This window comes from Gorilla gorilla, chromosome 6 (assembly GCF_029281585.2).
Source record: "Gorilla gorilla gorilla isolate KB3781 chromosome 6, NHGRI_mGorGor1-v2.1_pri, whole genome shotgun sequence".
In the NCBI taxonomy this organism is placed as follows: domain Eukaryota; kingdom Metazoa; phylum Chordata; class Mammalia; order Primates; family Hominidae; genus Gorilla; species Gorilla gorilla.
In genome coordinates, this window is record NC_073230.2 from 64,023,009 (window position 1) to 64,045,764 (window position 22,756).

A 22,756-nucleotide genomic window follows, 5' to 3' on the forward strand; every position below is an offset into this window, starting at 1 on the left:
TGTAGCCTAGGAGCAATAGGCCATACCATAAAAGGCTATAGCCTAGATGCGTAGTAGGCTATATCACGTAGGTATGTGTAGATACACTCTAAGATGTTTGCATAATGATGAAATCACCTAAAGATATGTAACTACACTTGCATGCAAGTGCCTTCAAGATGTGTTATTATCTCAAAATTAATATTATATCATGAAAGGTTGAGACCAGGAGCAATGGCTCACGCCTGTAATCCCAACAACTCTGGGAGGGCAAGGTGGGTGGATCACTTGAGCCAGAAGTTCAAGTTCAGCCTGGGCAACATAGTGAAACCCTGTCTCTACAAAAAATACAAAAATTAGCCAATCTTGGTAGCACACTCCTGTCCCAGTTGCTCGGATGGCTAAGGTGGGAAGATTGCTTGAGCCCAGGAGGTTGAGGCTGCAGTGAGCTATGATGACGCCACTGCACTCTAGCCTGGGTGACAGAGCAAGACCCTGCCTCAAATACAAAAAAAAAGAAAAAGAAGGCTGGGCACGGTGGCTCACACCTGTAATCCCAGCACTCTGGGAGGCCAAGGCGGGAGGATCACGAGGTCAGGAGATCGAGACCATCCTGGCTAACATGGTGAAACCCCATCTCTACTAAAAATGCAAAAAAATTAGCCGGGCGTGGTGGCAGGTGCCTGTAGTCCCAGCTATTCGGGGGGCTGAAGCTGGAGAATGGCGTGAACCTGGGAGGCGGAGCTTGCGGTGAGATCGCACCACCGCACTCCAGCCTGGGCGACAGAGGGAGACTCCGTCTCAAAAAAAAAAAAGATGGTAGATTTACCAAACATACCTTACTGTCAAGGTTCTTCATTGTTAATAGATCAAGAGACTTCAGGGAATGTCCTGTAGGTGAAATGAAGTAAAGACACACGTGGACGCGAGAATCATGGTACTCAAACAAGGAACGTTTAATCTTCAGTTCTTCTTGAAGATAGGCCTCAAATTGGGCATCTATATAGTCAACTATTGGTTGGTAGCTAAAAAAAAATTTATACATTTAGCATAACAGATTAATAAAATCTAAAGCCTGCTTTTTGACCACTTAATGAGCAGTTAACATGTATGTAAGCAGTTTGCTATAGTGATGAAGAAAAAGTTCATAACATGTCCATACAAAGATGTTAATTCTAAACCAATAATAAGGTTCATGCTTTACTCTATGGTTATGCAAAATGTAAACATAGAGGAAAGCTGGATGCATCTGACAGGGGACTAGTATCCAGAATATACAAAGAATGCAAGCAACTAAACAACAACAACAAGAAGAACAAATAATCCCATTAAAAAGTGGGCAAAGGACATGAATAGACATTTTTCAGAACACCAAAATACAAAGCAAAACCACAATGAGATATCATCTTATCTCAGTCAGAATGGCTATTGTTAAAAAGATAAAAAATGGCCAGGCACGGTGGCTCACGCCTGTAATCACAGCACTTTGGGAGGCCAAGGTGGGTGGATCACGAGGTCAGGAGTTCAAGACCATCCTGGCTAATACGGTGAAACCCTGTCTCTGCTAAAAATACAAAAATTATCTGGGTGTGGTGGCAGGCGCCTGTAGTCCCAGGTACTCGGGAAGCTGAGGTAGGAGAATAGCATGAACCCAGGAGACAAAGCTTACAGTGAGCCGAGATCGCACCACTGCGCTCTAGCCTGGGCAACAGAGCAAGACTCCGTCTCAAAAAAAAAAGACAAAAAATAACAGGCCAAGTAGAGTGGCTCATGTCTGTAATCCCAGCACTTTGGAAGGCCAAGGTAGGAGGATCACTTGAGACCAGGAGTTTGACACCAGCCTGGGCAACATAGCAAGACCCCATCTATACAAACAATTTTTAAAATTAGCCAGGCATGGTGGCATGTGCCTGTAGTCCCAGTTACTCAAGAGGCTGAGGTGGAAGAATTCACTTAAGCCTAGGAGGTCGAAGCTGCAGTGAGCCAAGCTTGTGCCACTGCACTCCAGCCTGGGTGATGAAATGAAAAACTGTCTCAAAAAATAATAATAAAAATAATTAAATAACATAATTTGGCAAGGGTACACAGAAATGGGAACCCTTAGACACTGTTGGTGGGAATGTAAATTAGTACAACGTCTACGGAAAATTTGTACAAATAAAGTTAAATAAAGAAATAAGGAAATAAGCTAAAACTAATAGAAGCTATATTTAAAGTTTTTTGCTATAACTGGTTAAATAAAAATCTTGTAAGAAAGTCAATTATATACAAAAGTATTAATCTTATAAGAAAAGAACATTACTTAGGAAAATATTAAAATCTGGAAGAAAAGGTATTACTTACACAAATTAGTCTATGGCAAAGGAAGTCAAATTCCTTGAAATAAGAAAACCTTTTTTAATTTAAATAAGAAAACACTCACCTGGCTTCTTTGTCTATTTGATCACCATACCCTACTGTCTCCACAACAGTCAATTTCAACTGAACATTGCTTTCCTGAAGTTCATATGTCTGAATTTGAAGTCCAACATTTGAGTAAAAATGTGAGGATTTGTTATCTTTCAAGTTAGTATTAAACAATGTGTCTATCAGTGTCGATTTTCCAATTCCAGTTTCCCCTGTAATAGACATAGAGTCATTGTCATAGGGGCATAAAGGGGCTAAGAAAAAGCAACACTTTGAATTCCTACAGTGGTTTTTAAAATCTTAGAAAGTTGAACTCATAGAAGTACAGAGTAGATTTCTGGCTACCAGAGGCTGGGGGAGCAGGAGAAAGGAAAGGTGGAGTAGTTGGTCAAAGGGTACAAAGTTTCTTTTATTTTTTTTTTACTTTTATTTTAGGTTCGGAGTACACGTGCAGGTTTGTTATATCAGTAAACTCATGATATGAGGGTTTGTTGTACAGATTATTTCATCACCCAGGTACTAAGCATGGCAACCAATAGTTATTTTATCTGATCCTCTCCCTCCTCCAAACCTCCACCCTCAGGTAGACACCAGTGTCTGTTATTCCCCTTTTTGTGTCCATGTGTTCTGATCATTTAGCTCCCACTTACAAGTGAGAACATGGCACATGTTCTCAGCCATAAAAAAGAAGGAGATCATGTCCTTTGTAGGAACATGGATGGAGCTGGAGGCCATCATCCTTAGCAAACCATCAGAGCTCATTGTAGCACTATTCACAGTAGCAAAGACATGGAATCAACCTAAATGTTCATCAATGGTAGACTGGATAAAGAAAATATGGTACATACACACCATGGAATACTACACAGCCATGAAAAAGAAGGAGATCATGTCCTTTGCAGGAACATGGATGGAGCTAGAGGCCATCATCCTTAGCAAACAGTTTCAAACAGGGGTAGAAATAAGTTTTGAGATCTATTGCACAGCAGAGTGATTATAGTCAATGTATTGTATATTTCAAAATAATCAAGAGAGTTAATTTCAAATGTCTCATCATAAAAAAATGACAAGTAAACCGGGTAATAGATATGTTAATTCACTTGATTGAATCATTCCAAATTGTAAACATATAGCAAAACCTCACATTGTATCCATACATGGAAATAACTATGATTTTTCAATTAAAAATAATATTAATTTTAAAAATAAATAAAGGGTCTCAAATACTTCAAAGACTGGGATGGCCTTGAAAGTATACATGCTAGGCCGGGCGCAGTGGCTCACGCCTGTAATCCCAGCACTTTGGGAGGCTGAGGCGGGCGGATCACGAGGTCAGGAGATCGAGACCATCCTGGCTAACATGGTGAAATCCCGTCTGTACTAAAAATACAAAAAATTAGCCGGGTGTATTGGTGGGCGCCTGTAGTCCCAGTTACTTGGGAGGCTGAGGCAGGAGAATGGCATGAACCCGGGAGGCGGAGCTTGCAGTGAGCCGAGATTGCGCCACTGCACTCCAGCCTGGGCAACAGAGCAAGACTCCGTCTCAAAAAATAAATGAATATATGTACATGCTACCCCTGATTCTCTCAGTCATTTACATAATGGAGAAAGAAAGTATACACTAAGCTACATCAGACTTTTAAGAGCACAGGAATGTGTCAATTTTTAACAGTCTCTACAGGTCGAGTGTGGTGTCTCATGCCTGTAATCCCAGCACTTTGGGAAGCTGAGGTGGGCAGATTGCTTGAGCCTAGGCGGCTGAGGCTACAGTGAGCCACAATCACACCATTGCACTCCAGCCTGGGCAACAAAGTGAGAACCTGTCTCAAAAAATAAAAGGATTACATAATATGGCTACGATGAGAATCACTGTAAACATGAAGATATATTTGAATTAATAGCATCAATGTTACACTGCTTAAGATAAGTTGAAATGAACATTGGGAAAAATGAAGGAATAATTCAAACGAGGTGTTTGACACTTACCCACACAGAGAATATTAAAAGTGAATCCTTGTCGGATAGATCTGCTCACCAACTGATTGGGCAAACATTCAAAACCAAAATGTCCAATCGTAGTTAAACAACGAATATTATTTTCTTTTTGCTTAAATAAAACAAAAATTTAGAGTTTTGTGTTAGAATAAAAAATGAAGTCATTTGAAAGGAAAATGATTATAGTACATCAAATAAATTAGAATTGTTTATCATTTGATTATCATACCTCAGACAAGATGCAAATATATGAAGTAAATTTGTGAAAATAGAAGTCTGTGTTCAAACACATAGATTTGGCTATTATTTTTATAAATAAAGTGAATCTATCTCTCAGCACACTCAAAGAGGCTCTGTTTCTAAATTTTAAAAGAGACAGGGGACAGGCACGGTGGGTCATGCCTGTAATCCCAGCACTTTGGGAGGCTGAGGTGGGCAGATCATGAGGTCAGGAGTTCGAGACCAGCCTGGCCAACATTGTGAAACCCCATCTCTACTAAAAATACAAAATTAGCCGGGCATGCTTGTACTAAAAATACAGAATTGGTGGTGCATGCTTGTAATCCCAGCTACTCAGGAGGCTGAGGTAGGAGAATCACTTGAACCCGGGAGGGGGAGGTTCAGTGAGGCAAGAGCACACCACTGCACTCCAGCCTGGGTGACAGAGTGAAACTCTGTCTCAAAAAATAAATAAATTAATTAATTAAATAGGGAATTAAGGAAATACTACAAGAAACTCTAATGTATTACTGTAACATAATAAATTATTTCTTCCATAAGAAAAAAGAAAAAAACTTTAACATCCTTTCATTCTGTTGCAGCGTATTAATATATCGAGAAAATCCCACACATGTTAATCCAGATGCTTCTCAACTTATGATGAGGCTATGTCCCAAGAAACCCCTCCTAAATTGAACATATTGTAAGTCAAAACTGCATTTAACACACATAACAAAACTGAACATTATAGCTCAGCTTTGCCTACCTTAAACATGCTCAGAACACTTACATTAGCCTACAGTTGGGCAAAATCAACTAACACAAAGCTTATGTTATAATAAAGTATTAAATATCTCATGTAATTTATCAAATAAAGTGAAAAACAGCACTATCATAGAGTCAACAATTTAAGTTGAATGATTGTAAGCTGGAGATCCTCTACATATGTGAGGAAACCAAAATCAATTGGAAATTTTTAAAAAATAAAATGATGTATACTTCAAATTTGTTATATACCCTCTGGGGACTTGTGTTATATCGAAGAAATCTACCACTAATAACACTGTTCTAGAAAATTAGAAATCCATCAGTATTACACACAAAGTTACCAACTGATCATTTTTAAAAGGTTAAAAGATCATTCATTTTTTATTTCTAAGCACTTCTATTTTAAAAATGAGAATTATACAACCCCCTGCACACCTATAAACACATTAAATACCACTTTGCAATGACAGCTCAGCATACTTCACAGTTCTTAACACTATTTTATGAGGAATACAAAACACCTTTTTATCTAAATTAACCCGCTTTAAAAATGTTTTAGTATATGTGAGAATAAAGGAATTATAAATCAGTAGGAAAGATTTTAAGGTAGAAGCATCAACAATCAGCTCAGTAGATGTTGTCTACATTTATTTTGTACCTTTATAAAACAAGAACATGCTAATCGGCCTGGGAGGCAGAGGTTGCAGTAAGCTGAGATCTCGACTCACTGCAACCTCCATCACCCGGGCTCCAGCAATTTTCCAGCCTCAGCCTCTAGAAAAGCTGGGACTACATGCATGCGCCACCATGCCCAGCCAATTTTTGTATTTTTTGTAGAGAAGGGGTTTCACCATGTTGGCCAGGCTGGTCTCGAACTCCTGACCTCAGGTGATGCGCCTGCCTCGGCCTTCCAAAGTGCTGGGATTACAGGTGTGATCCACTGCACCTGGCTAATTTTTGTATTTTTGATAGAGACGGGGTCGCACCATGTTGCTTGGGCTGGTCTTGAATTCCTGAGCTCAAACAATCCTCCTGCCTTAGCCTCCAAAGGGCTGGGATTACAAGTGTGAGTCACTGAGCCCGATCTACTAACAGAGATTTTTTTTTTTTTTTTTGAGACGGAGTCTCGCTCTGTCGCCCAGGCTGCAGTGCAGTGGCACGATGGCTCACTGCAAGCTCCGCCTCCTGGGTTCACGCCATTCTCCTGCCTCAGCCTCCCGAGTAGCTGGGACTACAGGCACCCGCCACTACGCCCGGCTAATTTTTTGTATTTTTAGTAGAGATGGGGCTTCACCGTGTTAGCCAGGATGGTCTCGATCTCCTGACCTCGTGATCCGCCCGCCTCGGCCTCTCAAAGTGCTGGGATTACAGGCATGAGCCACCGCGCCCGGCCTACTAATAGAGATGTTAAAACAGCTATTATAAATGTGCAGAGACATAAAGGAAAGTGTGCATACACAATGAGTAAAAAGACAAAAATCCCAGGAGAAAAACAAAAATTATAAAATTAAGATAAAAGCAGAAAGCATGGCCAGGCATGTTGGCTCACGCCTGAAATCCCAGCAGTTTGAGAGGCTGAGGCAGAAGGATCACTTGAGGTTAGGAGTTCGAGACCAGCCTGGCCAACATAGTGAAACCCTGTCTCTACTAAATATACAAAAATGAGCCCAGCATGGTGGCAGGAGCCTGTAATCCCAGCTACTCAGGAGGCTGAGGCAGGTGAATCCCTTGAGCCAGGGAGGCAGAGGTTGCAGTGAACTGAAATCGGACCACTGCATTCCAGCCTGGGCAACAGAGGGAGACTACATCTCAAAAATAAATAAATAAAAGCAGAAAGCAAAGAAATAGGAAATAGGTCTTAGAAAAAATTAAATAAGCAAAAATTTGCTGCTTTGAAAAGATTGATAAGATTGATAAACACCTAGCTGGACTAATAAAAACACCCAAAACAGCCAGGCATGGTGGCTCACGCCTCTAATCCCAGCACTTTGGGAGGCTGAGGCAGGGAGATCACCTGAGGTCAGGAGTTCGAGACCAGCCTGACCAACATGGAAAAACCCCGTCTCTACTAAAAATACAAAAATTAGCCGGGCATGGTGGCACACGCCTGTAATACCAGCTACTCAGGAGGCTGAGGTAGGAGAATCACTTGAACCTGGGAGGCAGAGGTTGCGGTGAGCTGAGATCGCACCACTGCACTCCAGCCTGGGCAACAGAGCAAGACTCCATCTCAAAAAAACAAAAAACAAACAAACAAAAAACACCCAAAACACAAATTGCTCATAGCAGAAGTGGGAGAACATTACTACAGACCACACAGATAACAAAATTAGACTACTGTGAACACATTGATGAACACATTTTGCCAATGATTTTGAAATAACTCTTTTGCCAACAAACTTGAAAATAAATAAATTTCATTGGAAAAAAACAAATTATAAAAATGACACAATGGGAAATAGGAAATCTGAATAGTCATATATCTATTGAAAAAATTATAGTCAAAAACCTTTCCACAAAGAAATCTTCAGGCCCTGCTGGTTTCACTATTGAATTCTATCAACAAGCAGTTAAAAGAAAAATTCACACAAACTCTCTACAAAACAGAAGAGGGGGCAATTTTTTCCAATGTATTTTATGAAACCAGATATAATGGCAATATAAACACCTGACAGGCCAGGGGCGGTGGCTCATGCCTGTATCCTAGCACTCTGTGAGGTCGAGGCGGGTTGGATCACCTGAGGTCAGGAGTTCGAGACCAGCCTGACCAACATGGTGAAACTCCATCTCTACTAAACACAAAAAATTAGCCGGGCATGGTGGCACGTGCCTGTAATCCCAGCTACCTGGGAGGCTAAGGCAGGAGAATCCCTTGAACCCAGGAGGCAGAGGTTGCAGTGAGCTGAGATTACACCATGCACTCCAGCCTGGGCGACAGAGTGAGACTCCATCTCAAAAAAACAAACAAACGAACAAAAAACACCTGGCAAAGACATCACAAAAAGAGAAAATTATACATTAATTTCTGTCATGTGCATAGCTGCAAAAATTCTTTTTTACTACTATAATTTTAATTGTACAACTAGTAAGTGTGCAAATAAATTTTTCTTAACACCTGAAATATTGAAATGAAAGATAATATTCCATTTGACTATTCCCCACATCCTATCTCCTTCCTCTTTTCCCTATTTTTATGATTTTTATGATTCTAGACATTAAAAATACTTTTATACACACAAATATAGAGGTATTAAATTTTAAAAACACATACATGGCCAGGTACAGTGGCTCACGCCTGTAATCCCAGCACTTTGGGAGGCTGAGGTGGGCAGATCACCAGAGGTCAGGAGTTCAAGACCAGCCTGGCCAGCGTGGTGAAACCCGGTCTCTACTAAAAATACAAAAAAAAAAATTAGCCAGTCATGGTGGCAGAGGCCCGTAACCCCAGCTACTCAGGAGGCTAAGACAGGAGAACTGATAGAACCTGGGAGGCAGAGGTTGCAGTAAGCCGAGATCACGCCATTGCACGCCAGCCTGGGCCACAAGAGTGAAACTCTTGTCTCACACAAAAAAAGCAAACATTCTGCAACTTGCTTTTTTCTACTAAAATTCTATACATGTTAATCAGCTAGCTTTATTAAGGAATAATATATATGTCATAAAATTCACCAACTTTATGTGCACAATTTGATAAATTTTAACAAATGTGTATAGTAATGTAATCACCATCATGATCACCATATAGAACATTTCTGACATCCCTAAAACTTTCCCTATTAGCCCTTATTCAGTCAATTTGTACCCTCATCCCTCAGCCCTGGCAACCTCTCATCTGTTTTCAGTTGCTATAGTTTTACTTTTTCTAGAATTTCATTTAGAAGAAATCATACTGCATGGAGTTTTTTTTTTATCTTAACAAAACATTACCAAATCAATTCACTTGTATATAAAAAAGATTATAGATTAAAACAATTGGCATTTATTGTAGAAATGCAAGGTTAGTTCAGCACTCAAAAATCAATAAATGATAAACTATAAAATACTGATGCAAGAAATTGAAAAGGACACAAAAAAATGAAAAGATATTCCATGTTTATGGACTGAAAGAATCAATATTGTTAAAATGTTCATACCACTGAAAGCAATCTACATATTTAACTCAATCCCTATCAAAATACCAATGACATTCTCCACAGAAATAGAAAAAATAGGCCGGGCGCGGTGGCTCATGCCTGTAATCCCAGCACTTTGGGAGGCCGAGGCGGGAGGATCATGAGGTCAGGAGATCGAGACCATCCTGGCTAACACAGTGAAACCCCGTCTCTACTAAAAATACAAAAAATTAGCCGGGTGTGGTGGTGGGTGCCTGTAGTCCCAGCTACTCGGGAGGCTGAGGCAGGAGAATGACGTGAACCTGAGAGGCAGAGGTTGCAGTAAGCCGAGATTGCGCCACTGCACTCCAGCCTAGGCAACAGAGCGAGACTCTGTCTAAAAAAAAAAAAGAAGAAGAAGAAAAGAAAAAAGAAATAGAAAAAAAATCCTAAAATTTACACGTGCCCACAAAAGACACAGAATACTCAAAGCAATGCTGAGTATTCTGGGTACACTGAAGGAATCACATTACTTGACTTCAAATTATAATCAGAACTACAATAACCAAAACAGCATGGTACTGGCATGAAAACAGACATATAGACCAATGGAACAGAATATAGAACTCAGAAATAAATTCAGACATGTACAGTGAACTCATTTTTGACGAAGGTGCTAATAGCATACAGCGGGGAAAGAAGAGTCTCTTTCTTCTTTCTGTGCTGGGAAAATTGGATATCTACATGTAAAAGAATGAAAACAGACTCCTATCTCTTATCATATATAAAAATCAAATAAAAATGAATTAAATTCATAAATCTAAGCTGTGAACCTACTAAAAGAAAAGATTGGGGAAACTTTCCAGGACATTGACCTGGGCAAATATTTCTTGGATAATGCCCCACAAGCACAGGAAACCAAAGCAAAAATGGACAAATGGGATCATATGAAATTAAAAAGCTTCTACACAGCGAAGAAAGTGATCAACAAAGTGAGGAGACAACCCACTGAATGGGAGAAAATATTTGCAAACTATCCCCCTGATAAGGATTAATAACCAGAATATGTAAGAAGCTCAAATAACTCAATAGGAAAAAATCTAATAATCCAATTTAAAAACTGGCAAGTGATTGGAATACACTTGTCTCAAAAGAAGACATACAAACGGCAAACAGGTATATTAAAAGGTGCTCAACATCATTGACCATCAGAGAAATTCCAATCAAACCTACAATGATATATTATCTCACCTGAGTTAAAGTGGTTTTTACCCAAAAGACTGGCAATAACAAATGCTGGCGAAAATGTGGAAAAAAAGAGAACCCTCTTACACTGTTGGTGGGAATGTGAATTAGTATGGAGAACGTATGGAGGTACCTCAAAAAACTAAAAGTAGAACTACCTATGATCCAGCAATCCCACTGCTAGGTATATACCCAAAAGAAAGAAATTAGTACATTGAAGAGATATCTACACTCCCATGCTTATTGCAGCACTATTCACACTAGGCAAGATTTGGAAGCAACCTAAGTGTCCATCAACAGATGAATGGACCAAGAAAATGTGATACATATACACAATGGAATACTATTCAATCATCAAAAAGAATGAGATCTTGTTATTTCCAACAACATGGATGGAACCTAACATTATGTTAAGTGAAATAAGCAAGTCATGGAAAGACAAACTTCACATGTTCTCACTTACTTGTGGGAGCTAAAAATTAAAACAATTGAACTCATAGAGATAGAGAGTGGAAGGATGGTTACCAGAGGCTAAGAAGGGTAGTGGGGTTGGTGAGGGGATGGTTAATGGGTACAAGGATATAGTTAGATAGAATGAATAGGGCCCAGTATTTGGTAGCACAACAGGGCGACTATAGTCAACAATAAATTGTACATTTTAGAAGAATGAAGGGTACAATTGAAATGTTTCTAACACAAATAAATGAAAAATATTTAAGGTAGTGGATACTCCATTTATCCTGATATGATTATTACACATTGTGTGCCTATAACAAAATATCTCATGTGCCCCATAAATATATAGACCTGCTATGTACCCATAAAAATTAAAAAGTAAGGGCTGAGCATGGTGGCTCAAGCCTGTAATCCCAGAATTTTGGGAGGCTGAGGCTGGAAGATCTCGTGAGTTCAGGAGTTCGAGACCAATCTGGGCAACATAGTGAAACCCTGTCTCTACTGAAAATAAAAACTAAAAAAATAGCTGGGTGTGGTGGTACATGCTCGTCGTCCCAGCTACTCTGGAGGCTGAGGCGGGAGAATCACTTAAGCCCAGGAGTTAGAGTTTGCAGTGAGCTATGATTGTGCCACTGCGCTGCAGCCTGGGTAACCGAGTAAAACCCTGTCTCAAAAAAAAAAAATTTAAAAATCAATAAACATATTTCACCATATTAATAGTATAAAGTAAAATCACCATATGACTGACTCAATAAGTGAAAAATATTATATTTGATGAATTGAATTGAATACCCATTTGTGATTTTTAAAGTCTATTAGTAAAATAAGAATTAAAGAGAACTTCATCAATCTGATAAAAACTGTATTAGAAAAAAATTTAAATCTAACATCATACTTAATAGTAAACATCTGAGTGCTTTCTTCACAAGATTGAAAATAAAGCAGAGATGTCAGCTGTTGCCATTTCTATACATTGTACTGGAGGTTCTTTTTTTTTTTTGAGACGGAGTCTCGCTCTGTCGCCCAGGTTGGAGTGCAGTAGCGCGATCTCGGCTCACTGCAAGCTCCGCCTCCCGGGTTCACGCTATTCTCCTGCCTCAGCCTCCTGAGCAGCTGGGACCATAGGCACCCGCCACCACGCCCGGCTAATTTTTTGTATTTTTAGTAGAGATGGGTTTCACCATGTTAGCCAGGATGGTCTCAATCTCCTGCCCTTGTGATCCGCCCGCCTCGGCCTCCCAAAGTGCTGGGATTACAGGCGTGAGCCACCACACCCGGCCTGTACTGGAGGTTCTTACCAGTCAATAAGGCAAACAAAAAGCATAAATATTCAAAAGAGTTTGTCATTTTATATTGAAAAAAGGTAGAAAATATACAAGAATCTACAGAGCATCTACCAGAACTACTAAGAGAACGTATAAAAATTACAGGATACAAAGTCAATATACAAAAATCAGTTATATTCATTTCTAGCTTCTGCTCAGAGATGTGGAGAGCAGAAAAAAGACATCGCTACTAATACTATAGGAATAAAATAATGAACTAAGGCAAGATCACAACTTTTTTTTTTTTTTTTTTTTTTTGAGACGGAGTCTCGCTCTTTCGCCCAGGCCGGAGTGCAGTGGCACTATCTCGGCTCACTGCAAGCTCTGCCTCCCAGGTTCACGCCATTCTCCTGCCTCAGCCTCCCAAGTAGCTGGGACTACAGGCGCCCGCCACCGTGCCCAGCTAATTTTTTGTATTTTTAGTAGAGATGGGGTTTCACCGTGTTAGCCAGGATGGTCTCGAGCTCCTGACCTCATGATCCACCCGCTTCGGCCTCCCAAAGTGCTGGGATTACAGGCGTGAGCCACCGCGCGCGGCCAGATCACAACTTTTTAAAAACTCATCCTAGTATTGATGTTTCAGGTCAACCAATTGTTCCAGAATCGAAGGAGAGACAGAAACCCACAGGAAAAGACAAGATGGAGCATCAACTTTTCTAGGCAAGAAAGACGCAGACATCAGTGAGAAGAGTTCTAAAGCAAGATGCAAATTGCTAGAACATGCCTTGCCTGACAAGTAAAAAGTTTGAGCCATAAACAGGAATCATCTGTAGGTGCTTTTTTCTTTTCTTTTCTTTTCTTTTCTTTTCTTTTTTTGAGACAGAGTCCCGCTCTGTTGACCAGGCTGGAGTGCAGTGGTGCGATCTCGGCTCACTGCAACTTCTGCCTCCCTGGTTCAAGCAATTCTCCTGACTCAACGTCCTGAGTAGCTGGGGTTATAGCCGTGCCACCACGCCCAGCTAATTTTTGTATTTTTAGTAGAGACGGAGTTTCACTATGTTGGCCAGGTTGGTCTTGAACGCCTCACCTCGTGATCCACCCGCTTCGCCCTCCCAAAGTGCTGGGATTACAGGCGTGAACTACCGCGCCCAGGCCTGTAGCTGCTTTTTTTTTGTTTATTTTCTGGTTTGGTTTTTATTTGTCCTTATTTGGAAATCTGTCATTCTAAGTAGAGAATACAAGGTATATTAATTATATTTTTTAATTTATTAAGGTTTGATTTAATGTATGTATTTAATTTTTATTTGTAATTTCAACTTTTAGATTCAGAGAGTACATGCGCAGGTTTGTTATGAGGAAATACTGAATGTGCTGAGTTGGGGGTGTGAATGATCCCATCACCCAGGTACTGAGCATAGTACTCAATAGGTAGATTTTCTGCCCTCACCCCCTCCCTCCCTCACCCTCTAGTAGTCCTCAGTGTCCATTGTTGCCATCTATGGCATGAGTCTCATACTCATATGTCTATGAGTACCCAATGTTTACCCCCACTTATAAATGAGAACATGTGGTATTTGGTTTTCTGTTCATGTATTAATTCACTTAGGATAATGGCCTCCAGCAGCACCCATGTTGCTGCAAAGGACACATTTCATTTTTTATAGCTGCATAGTATCCCATGGTGTATATGTACCACTTTTTTGTTTTTTTTGAGATGGAATCTTGCTCTGTCGCCCAGGCTGGAGTGCAGTGGTGTGATCTCAGCTCACTGCAATCTCCGCCTCCCGGGTTCAAGCGATTCTCCTGCCTCAGCCTCCCGAATAGCTGGAATCACAGGTGCCCACCACCACACCTGGCTAATTTTTTGTATTTTTAGTAGAGACAAGGTTTCACCATGTTGGCCAGCCTGGTCTCAAACTCCTGACCTCAGGTGATCCGCCTGTCTCGGCCTCCGAAAATGCTGGGGTTACAGGCATGAGCCACCACGCTTGGCCATGTACCACATTTTTTAATCCAATCTGCCATTGATGGACACCTAGGTTGATTCCATGTCTCAGCTATTGTGAATAGCGCTGAGATGAAAACAAGTGCAGGCCAGGTGCAGTGGCTCACACCCATAATCCCAACACTTCAGGAGGCTGAGGCAGGCAGATCACTTGAGGTCAGGAGTTTGAGAGCAGCTTGGCCAACATGGTGAAACCCCATCCCTACTAAAAATACAAACATTAGCTGGGCATGGTGGTGCATGTCTTTAATCTCAGCTACTCAGGAGGCTGAGGCACGAGAATCGGTTGAACCCGGGAAGTGGAGGTTGCAGTAAGCCAAGATTGTGCCACTGCACTCTCGCCTGGGTGACAGAGCGAGACTCTATCTCAAATTTAAAAAAAAAAAAACAGGATGGGCGTGGTGGCTTATACCTGTAATCCCAGCACTTTGAGAGGCTGAGGCAGGCGGATCACCTGAGGTTGGGAGTTTGAGACCAGCCTGACCAACATGGTGAAACCCCGTCTCTAATAAAAATACAAAATTAGCCAGGTGTGGTGGCGCATGCCTGTAATCCCAGCTACTCAGGAGGCTGAGGCAGGAGAATCACTTGAACCCGGGAGGCAGAGGCTGCAGTGAGCCAAGATTGAGCCATTGCACTCCAGCCTGGGCAACAAGAGCAAAATTCTGTCTCGAAAAGAAAAGAAAAGAAAAGAAAAGGAAAAAAGAGAAGAGAAGAGAAGAGAAAGAAGAGAAGAGAAGAGAGAAAAGGAAGGGAAGGGAAGGGGAGGGGAGGGGAAGGAAGGGGAGGGGAGGGGAGGGAAGGGGAGGAAAGGGAAGGGAAGGGAAAGGAAAGGAAAGGAAAGGAAGAGAGGAGGGGAGGGGAGGGGAGGGGAGGGGAGCATGTGTCTTTTTTGTAGAACAAAAAATAATCTGTAGCTCCTTGAAAACTTTTTCTCCTTGAACTCAACTAGACATTCAGTGAAAGATTGATAGGACTCTGAAAAAAAAAAAAAAATCTCTCAAGTTACAGAACTGGGACATGCAACAGCAGCAATGCTGGCAAGAAGCTCCACTCAGAACTTTCTCCTCTACAGAATAAAAAAGCCTTCATCTATGGGTGAAGAGCCAGGAAGCACTCTCTTAGGGCGCTGGTGAAAGCACATTGCTGCTGAAAGTAGGGAACACAAAGAAAGCTTGAAGCCCTAGAAGATGTGCAGAAATTCACAATGGATTCAGAACCATGTCAGAAGAAGAGAAAGAGAAGGTCAAATCCCTGGGGCCCAGAGGCAGAGTGTTTGCCTAACACTGGCAATCAAACAAAAAAGTATTCTCACGTACCTTCATCACCAGGCTAACTGCTGTCAAGATACATATTCTTTGCAAGAGATATTGCAAGAGACATACTCTTTCTGAGGCATAGCACAAAAGAAGACTTAAGGTTGAGGGTGAAATCATCATCAGAAAAACATCCTCTGGCAAACCAACCCCACCCTCAACACAAGGTATCACCAGAGGCATTCAAAGCCCATAGGGTAGGCCAGGCGCAGTGGCTCACGCCTGTAATCCCAGCACTTTGGGAGGCAGAGGCGAGCAGATCACCTGAGGTTGAGAGTTTGAGACCAGTCTGACCAACATGGAGAAACTCCCTCTCCACTAAAAATACAAAATTAGCCGGGCGTGGTGGCGCATGCGTATAATCCCAGCTACTCAGGAGGCTGAGGCAGGAGAATCGCTTGAACTCAGGAGGGAGAGGTTGCAATGAGCAGAGATTGTGCCACTGCACTCCAGCCTGGGTAACAAGAGCGAAACTCTATTCCCCCCAAAAAAAGCCCATAGGGTAGTAAGAATCACACTATAGCAACATCAAATCTCAAGCCCAGCTTTACTCAGAGAAACACAAACCTCTGTACTAAAGGCCTGATAAAAGAAAAGGCATGTCAGTTTCAGACATGCCTTTTTTTAATAGCTAAGATATGGAAACTTAAGTTCTATTATGATCCTAGTCACTCTTTTTTCAATCCCTCCCTTCACTTCTTTTATCCCTCTCTCCCTTCCTCCCTCTCTTTCTCTCATTCTTTGTTTCCACTATAAATGGAACTACCGTATGATCTAGCAATCCCACTACTGGGTATATACCCAAAGGAAAACAAATCAGTATATAGAAGAGATCTCTGCATCCCTGTGTTTATTGAACCAGTATTCACCACAGCAAAAATATGGAATCAACCTAAGTGTCCATCAACAGACATATGGATTAAAAAGTTGTATATATACACATTTAAATACTATTTGGGGCCCGACGTGATGGCTCACGCCTGTAATCCCAGCACTTTGGGAGGCTGAGGCGGGTGGATCACCTGAGGTCAGGAGTTTGAAACCAACCTGGCCAATATGTTGAAACCCCATCTCTACTAAAAATACAAAATTATCCAGGCATGGTGGCGCATGCCTGTAATCCCAGCTACTTGGGAGGCTGCGGCAGGAGAATCAATTGAACCTGGGAGGCAGAGGTTGCAGTGAGCTGAGATCATGCCATTGCACTCCAGCCTGGGCAACAAGAGTGAAACTGCATCTCAAAAAAAAAAAAAAAAATACAATTTGGCCACACATAAAAATGAAAACCTGTCATTTGCATTAACATGGATGGAACTAGAGGTCATTATGTTAAGTGAAGTAAGTCAGACACAGAAAGACAAATATGTCACTCATATGCATCAGCTTAAAAAGTTGACCTCATAGAGGTAGAGTAGAATGATAGCTACCAGAGGCTGGGAAGGGTGTGTGAGTAGTGGGGGGATGAACAGAGGTTGGCTGGTGGGTTCAAACATTCAGTTAGGCAGAAGAAATAAGTTCTAATGTTCTATAGCAGAGTAGGGAGACTATAGTTTATAACAATGTATTGTATATTTCAAAATAGCTAAAAGAGGGAATTTGAAATGTTCCCAAAACATAGAAATAATAAATATTCGAGGTAATAGATACATGAAGCACCCTGACTTGATTATTATGTATTCTATGCATATAACAAAATATCACATGTACCCCATCAATATGTATTAATATTACATATCATTTAAATTTTTTAAAAAACAGAGGGGTCCTTGGAGAGGTAATTAGGTCATATGGCTCCACCCACATGAATAGGACTAGTGCTTTTATAACAGAAGCTTGAGGGACACTGTTTGCTTCTCCTGCCATGTGAGGACACAGCTAGAAGCCATTTTTGAAGCAGAGAGTAAGCCCCACCTGACATCAAACCTGCTGGTGCTTTGATCTTGGACTTCCCATCCTCTAGAACTGTGAACAATGCATTTCTATTGTTTATAAATTACCAAGTCTGAGGTATTTTGTTATAGCTGCCCAAACAGACTAAGACACTTACTAAAGGATTTGTTGCTAGCATTTGCATATCAGCATTTGCCTAATGTTTGACTAATTGGCTTTTGGGATCCCTTCTAATCCTAAAATTTTATGTTTTAGAGTCATGTGAACAAAGAAGTATTAACCATGATTTGTTAAACAAGACAGCCCAAAGATAAAATGGAATGAGCATAGGCCAATGTTTCAGTCCCTGAGAAATTCCTCTGATGGTTATTCATGAAAAGCAATGACAGGCCAGGCGCAGTGGCTCATGCCTATAATCCCAATACTTTGGGAGACTGAGGCAGGTAGATCACCTGAGGTCAGGAGTTCGAGACCAGCCTGGCCCATATGGTGAAACCCTGTTTCTACTAAAAAAAAATCCAAAAGTTAGCCGGGCATGAAGGCGGGTGCCTGTAATCCCAGCTACTTGGGAGGCTGAGGCGGGAGAATCACTTGAACCCAGGAGGTAGAGGTTGCAGTGAGCTGAGATCGTGCCACTGCACTCCAGCCTGAGCAACAGAGCCAGACTCAGTCTCAAAAAAAAAAAAAAAAAACTTGCTCTAACCTCACACTCAGTAAAGCAATCAGCAAGCAGCCATCCAACCATTTGCTAAAATAACTTCATTAAAAAATTATTTATTGTCAGTGCATACATTCTGCAAATATATCCATCAAAACAGCACTGTTCTCATTTATTGGGAAATTCAGAAGTTTTACTTTGAATTTCTTTGGTGTTAAATAGAAATAGTCTGTTGCACTGCTAACAAGGTCATCGGACTCAAAAAACATGTAACAATTATCTAAATCACCATTGATACTTAAAACTCCAATTAGTATAAAAGCTAATTCATGCCCAAACATAACAAACAAGACTTTATCATCTATGCCTACATCAGTTTTCCAAGTCAATATTTTTAAGCTATATAATCTTATTGAAGTACAAAATGCAGAGTTATATTTGAAAGATATACTTAACTGTATCTCCATCAGCAGGTATTTGTGTGGGCATAGGCATTGTTCTTTCTGCCATGCTACACTAAAAGAGCTGGAAATTAAAAAAAATAAACATTTTTAAAAATTTCTTACAAAGGCTATATTCTTACTATATAATTTAGATCAATTAGGGGGCATAATATGGGTATTTTCGCAAGCTTTAGTTTTTAGTTCACACTATTCATCTGTTTTAAACTGTGGCTGTCTTGCTAGATGGGCTTCTACATGATGAATAATATGTAATATTCAACTTATAATGTAGAGTAATACATTTAACCATAAGTACACAAAAAGCATCTTAAAGTTAAACTCCCTTTGGAAATCAAGAGGATAAGAGCATTCTTCTTCTTTAAATGACTCCATGGTCGTAAGAAAGGAAAGTAGAAAATTTTGCTTTAAAAAATGGTTAAAAAAAAAACAAAACAAGACACTCACAAGCACTTAACTTTCCAGAGTAGCATACCAGAGGAGGCTTGGGCATTTGAATTTATCCATTGAAAAAGAATTGTGAAAGCAAACCTTAGAAATCCTAAACAAGTCCTTTAGACACTGAACTAAAATAATGATAATTCTCATTTATGAAGCATCTATTATACACCTAGCATTGTGCTAAGGGTTTATGTGCTTTATTTACCTTTGTTAGTCCTCATAGTAGATCTGAGATGTATGTATTTTCATTGCCATATGCCAGGTGAAAAAATTCAGACTCAGAAAGTTTAAATAACTTACTTTCCCAGGGATTCAGCTGTGCAGCAGACACAGGTCCAAACTGATTCCAAGCTGGTGTCCTTTCTACTGTCCCCAGTTGTGGACCAAATAAATATTCACTGTGTTTGTAACAGTTAGGAACAGGGAGGAGAGGTACAAGAGAGCGTGCTGTGCTCATCTCCAAGCAGAACTGCCTGAGAAGGCCATGCTACCCTACTTTTGAACACAGCACAGAGATACTAAGAATATGAGACATGTTTCAAAAGGAAATATTATATATTTGTAAAGCAAGTATTTGAAATATTTGAGAAGCAAACAGAATCAAAGAATGGTTCTGTGCCATAATCTCTTCACTTGCTCTATGCTGAGGATTATTGCACTTTAGTATACAAATGTATATCATTTTCCCTAAAATTAAGCAATGTTTTCTGATACAGATAGAGTTCTGTTTTGTGGTGTGGTTTAATCTAGACCAGTATGTATGAAGGTTTTTTAAATTTATTTATTTATCAGAAACTTAATGGTGGACATTGCAGTAATTTCGAGGCTTTTTTTTTTTTTTTTGCTCCACCTCCTGGGTTCACACCATTCTCCTGCCTCAGCCTCCCTAGTAGCTGGGACTACAGGTGCCCGCCACCATGCCCAGCTAATTTTTTGTATTTTTAGTAAAGATGAGGTTTCACCGTGTTAGCCAGGATGGTCTCAATCTCCTGACCTTGTGATCCACCTGCCTCAGCCTCCCAAAGTGCTGGGATTACAGGTGTGAGCCACCACACCTGGCCAGTAATTTCTAGCCTTTAATGGAAATCAGCAACAAACATTGTTGATTTAAGTCAACAAAGTTTGGCCAGTCACAGTGGCTAACACCTATAATCCCAGCACTTTGGGAGGCCGAGGCAGGCAGATCACTTGAGGCCAAGAGTTTCAGACCAGACTGGCCAACATGGCAAAATCCCGTCTCTACTAAAAATACAAAACTTAGCTGGGCATAGAGGTGCAGGCCTGTAATCCCAGCAACTCAGGAGGCTGAGGCACGAGAATTGCTTGAACCCAGAAGGTGGAGGTTGCAGTGAGCCAAGATCCCGCCACTGCATTCCAGCCTGGGAGACAGAACAAGACTCTGACTCAAAAAATAAATAACAATGTTTATTTAAATCAGCAATAAATATTGTTTTTGAAATACTGTAGTAATTTGAAGTAAACTACTACAAATTCAAGAGTCTCTATCTCTGTATAATGACTGAATTTTTGGCAAATCTGCCAAAAATTGTTTGAGAACTAGAGATGCAACTTATCTTGTATTTAAAAGCCTAATTAAGTGTCTTAAACAAAGAGGGGTTTATTTCTTTCACATAAGTCTAGAGCAGAAGTTTTTCAAAGTACGATCACTGGGCCCTGAGGATTCCTGAGACTCTTTTGCAGGGGGCCTATGGGTTCAATTTTTTTCTAATAATACTAGGGTTTTTTGTTTTTTATTTTTGTTTTGAGATAGGGTCTCACTCTGTCACCAAGGCTGGAGTGCAATGGCTCAGTCGCAACTCACTGTAGCCTCAACCTCCCAAACTCAAGCGATCCTCCACACCTCAGCCTCCCAAATAGCTGGGATTACAGGCACCTGCCATCATGCCCTGCTAATTTTTGTACTTTTTTGTAGAGACAGGGTTTTGCCATGTTGCCCAGGCTGATCTTGAACTCCTGAACTCAGGCAATTCTTCTGCCTGGCCTCCCAAAGTCCTGGGATTACAGGTGTGAGTAGTATGGCCACTGCACTTAGCCAATAGTAGGGTTTAATTTGCCTTTCTACTGTGTTGATGTTTACACTGATGGTTCAATAGCAATGGTGGTTAAAACCACTGCTACCTTCGGCCGGGCACGGTGGCTCACACCTGTAATCCTAACACTTTGGGAGGCCAAGGTGGGTGTATCACCTGAGGTCAGGAGTTCGAGACCAGCCTGGACAACATGGCAAAACCCTGTCTCTACTAAAAATACAAAAAATGGCTTGGCGTAGTCGCTGGCACCTGTAATCCCATCTACTCGGGAGGTTGAGGCAGGAGAATTGCTTGAGCCCAGGAGGCAGAGGTTGCAGTGAGCAGAGATCATGCCACTGCACTCCAGCCTGAGCAACAAGAGCAAGACGCCATCTCAAAACAAAACAAAACACAAAAAACTGCTACCTTCACCAAAAAAATGCCTCCAAATTGTATTATTAGTTATTGAACTATTCACCTCACATATTCACAACAATAAAAACCAATGAATACACGTAAAGCATTTATACTGTATAGAAGTATGATGGTTGCCTTGAGGAAAACAAGTTCTGTGATTGAGTTTTGAGAAATAGGAACTCCTTTTTTTACGGAACGTTATTAATTTCAAGTGCAACTGACAAACACTGATGATTTAAGCTTGGGGATTTCTCTTTTTTTGAGACTGAGTCTCACTCTGTCACCCAGGTTGGAGTGCAGAGGAGCGATCTCAGCTCACTGCAAGCTCCACCTCCTGGGTTCACGGCATTCTCCTGCCTCAGCCTCCCGAGTAGCTGGGACTACAGGCGCCCACCACCACGCCCAGCTAATTTTTTTGTATTTTTAGTAGAGACGGGGTTTCACCGTGTTAGCCAGGATGGTCTCCATCTCCTGACCTCGTGATCCACCCGCCTCGGCCTCCCAAAGTGCTGGGATTACAGGGGTGAGCCACCGCGCCGGGCCAAGCTTGGGGATTTCTAACACAGATTCTTGAAAATGAATGAAGCATGGTTTGTAACATCAAGAAAAATAACTAAGCCAGGCGAGGTGGATCGTGCAATGCCAGCACTTGGGAATCTGAAGCAGGAGAACTGCTTGAGCCCAAAAGTCTGAAACTAGCTTGGTCAGCATAGTGAGACCCAGTCTCTACAAAAGAAAAATTTAAAAATTAGTCAGGCATGGTGGTGCGTGCCTGTAGTCCCAGCTACTCCGGAGACTGAGACAGAAAGATTGCTGGAGCGCCAGAGTTTGAGGCTGCAGTGAGCTATGATCACGCCATTGCACTCCAGCCAGGGCAACAGAGTGAGATCCTGTCTAAAGAAACGAACAAACAAAAAATAATGAATGAAAAGAAAAGATTAGAAAACTAACTGAAAATGTACTTTTTAAACGATAAAATTTACACTTTTGTAAATTTTGTAATATGAGCTTTACAGCTAAAATTAGAGTTTTTGGAGAAATTCTATCAACCAATATGATCTTGATAGCTTCCCAACATTTAAAAACTTTTCTAAAAACATTGGTAGAGATATTA

At 40.9% G+C, this 22,756-nt stretch overlaps 1 protein-coding gene across 3 annotated transcripts in view; it reads right to left on the reverse strand.

The window, feature by feature from the left end:
• The window catches only part of SEPTIN14 (septin 14), a 68,511-nt gene extending 48,845 nt beyond the window's left edge, over positions 1-19,666 (reverse strand). For 2 of the 3 annotated variants that reach the window (XM_055347103.2, XM_063708110.1), the window contains exons 1-5: positions 19,401-19,580; positions 18,750-18,818; positions 4,372-4,492; positions 2,402-2,597; positions 818-1,004 (exon numbers count right to left, since the gene is read on the reverse strand). In XM_055347103.2, coding sequence (XP_055203078.1) covers positions 818-1,004; positions 2,402-2,597; positions 4,372-4,492; positions 18,750-18,803 — 558 coding nt within the window. In that variant the 5' untranslated portion in view covers positions 18,804-18,818; positions 19,401-19,580. Of the gene's footprint in view, positions 1-817; positions 1,005-2,401; positions 2,598-4,371; positions 4,493-18,749; positions 18,819-19,400 lie in introns of all 3 variants that reach the window. The other variant, XM_019031255.3, reaches the window with a different exon arrangement.
• Between the last annotated feature and the right edge of the window lie 3,090 nt (positions 19,667-22,756).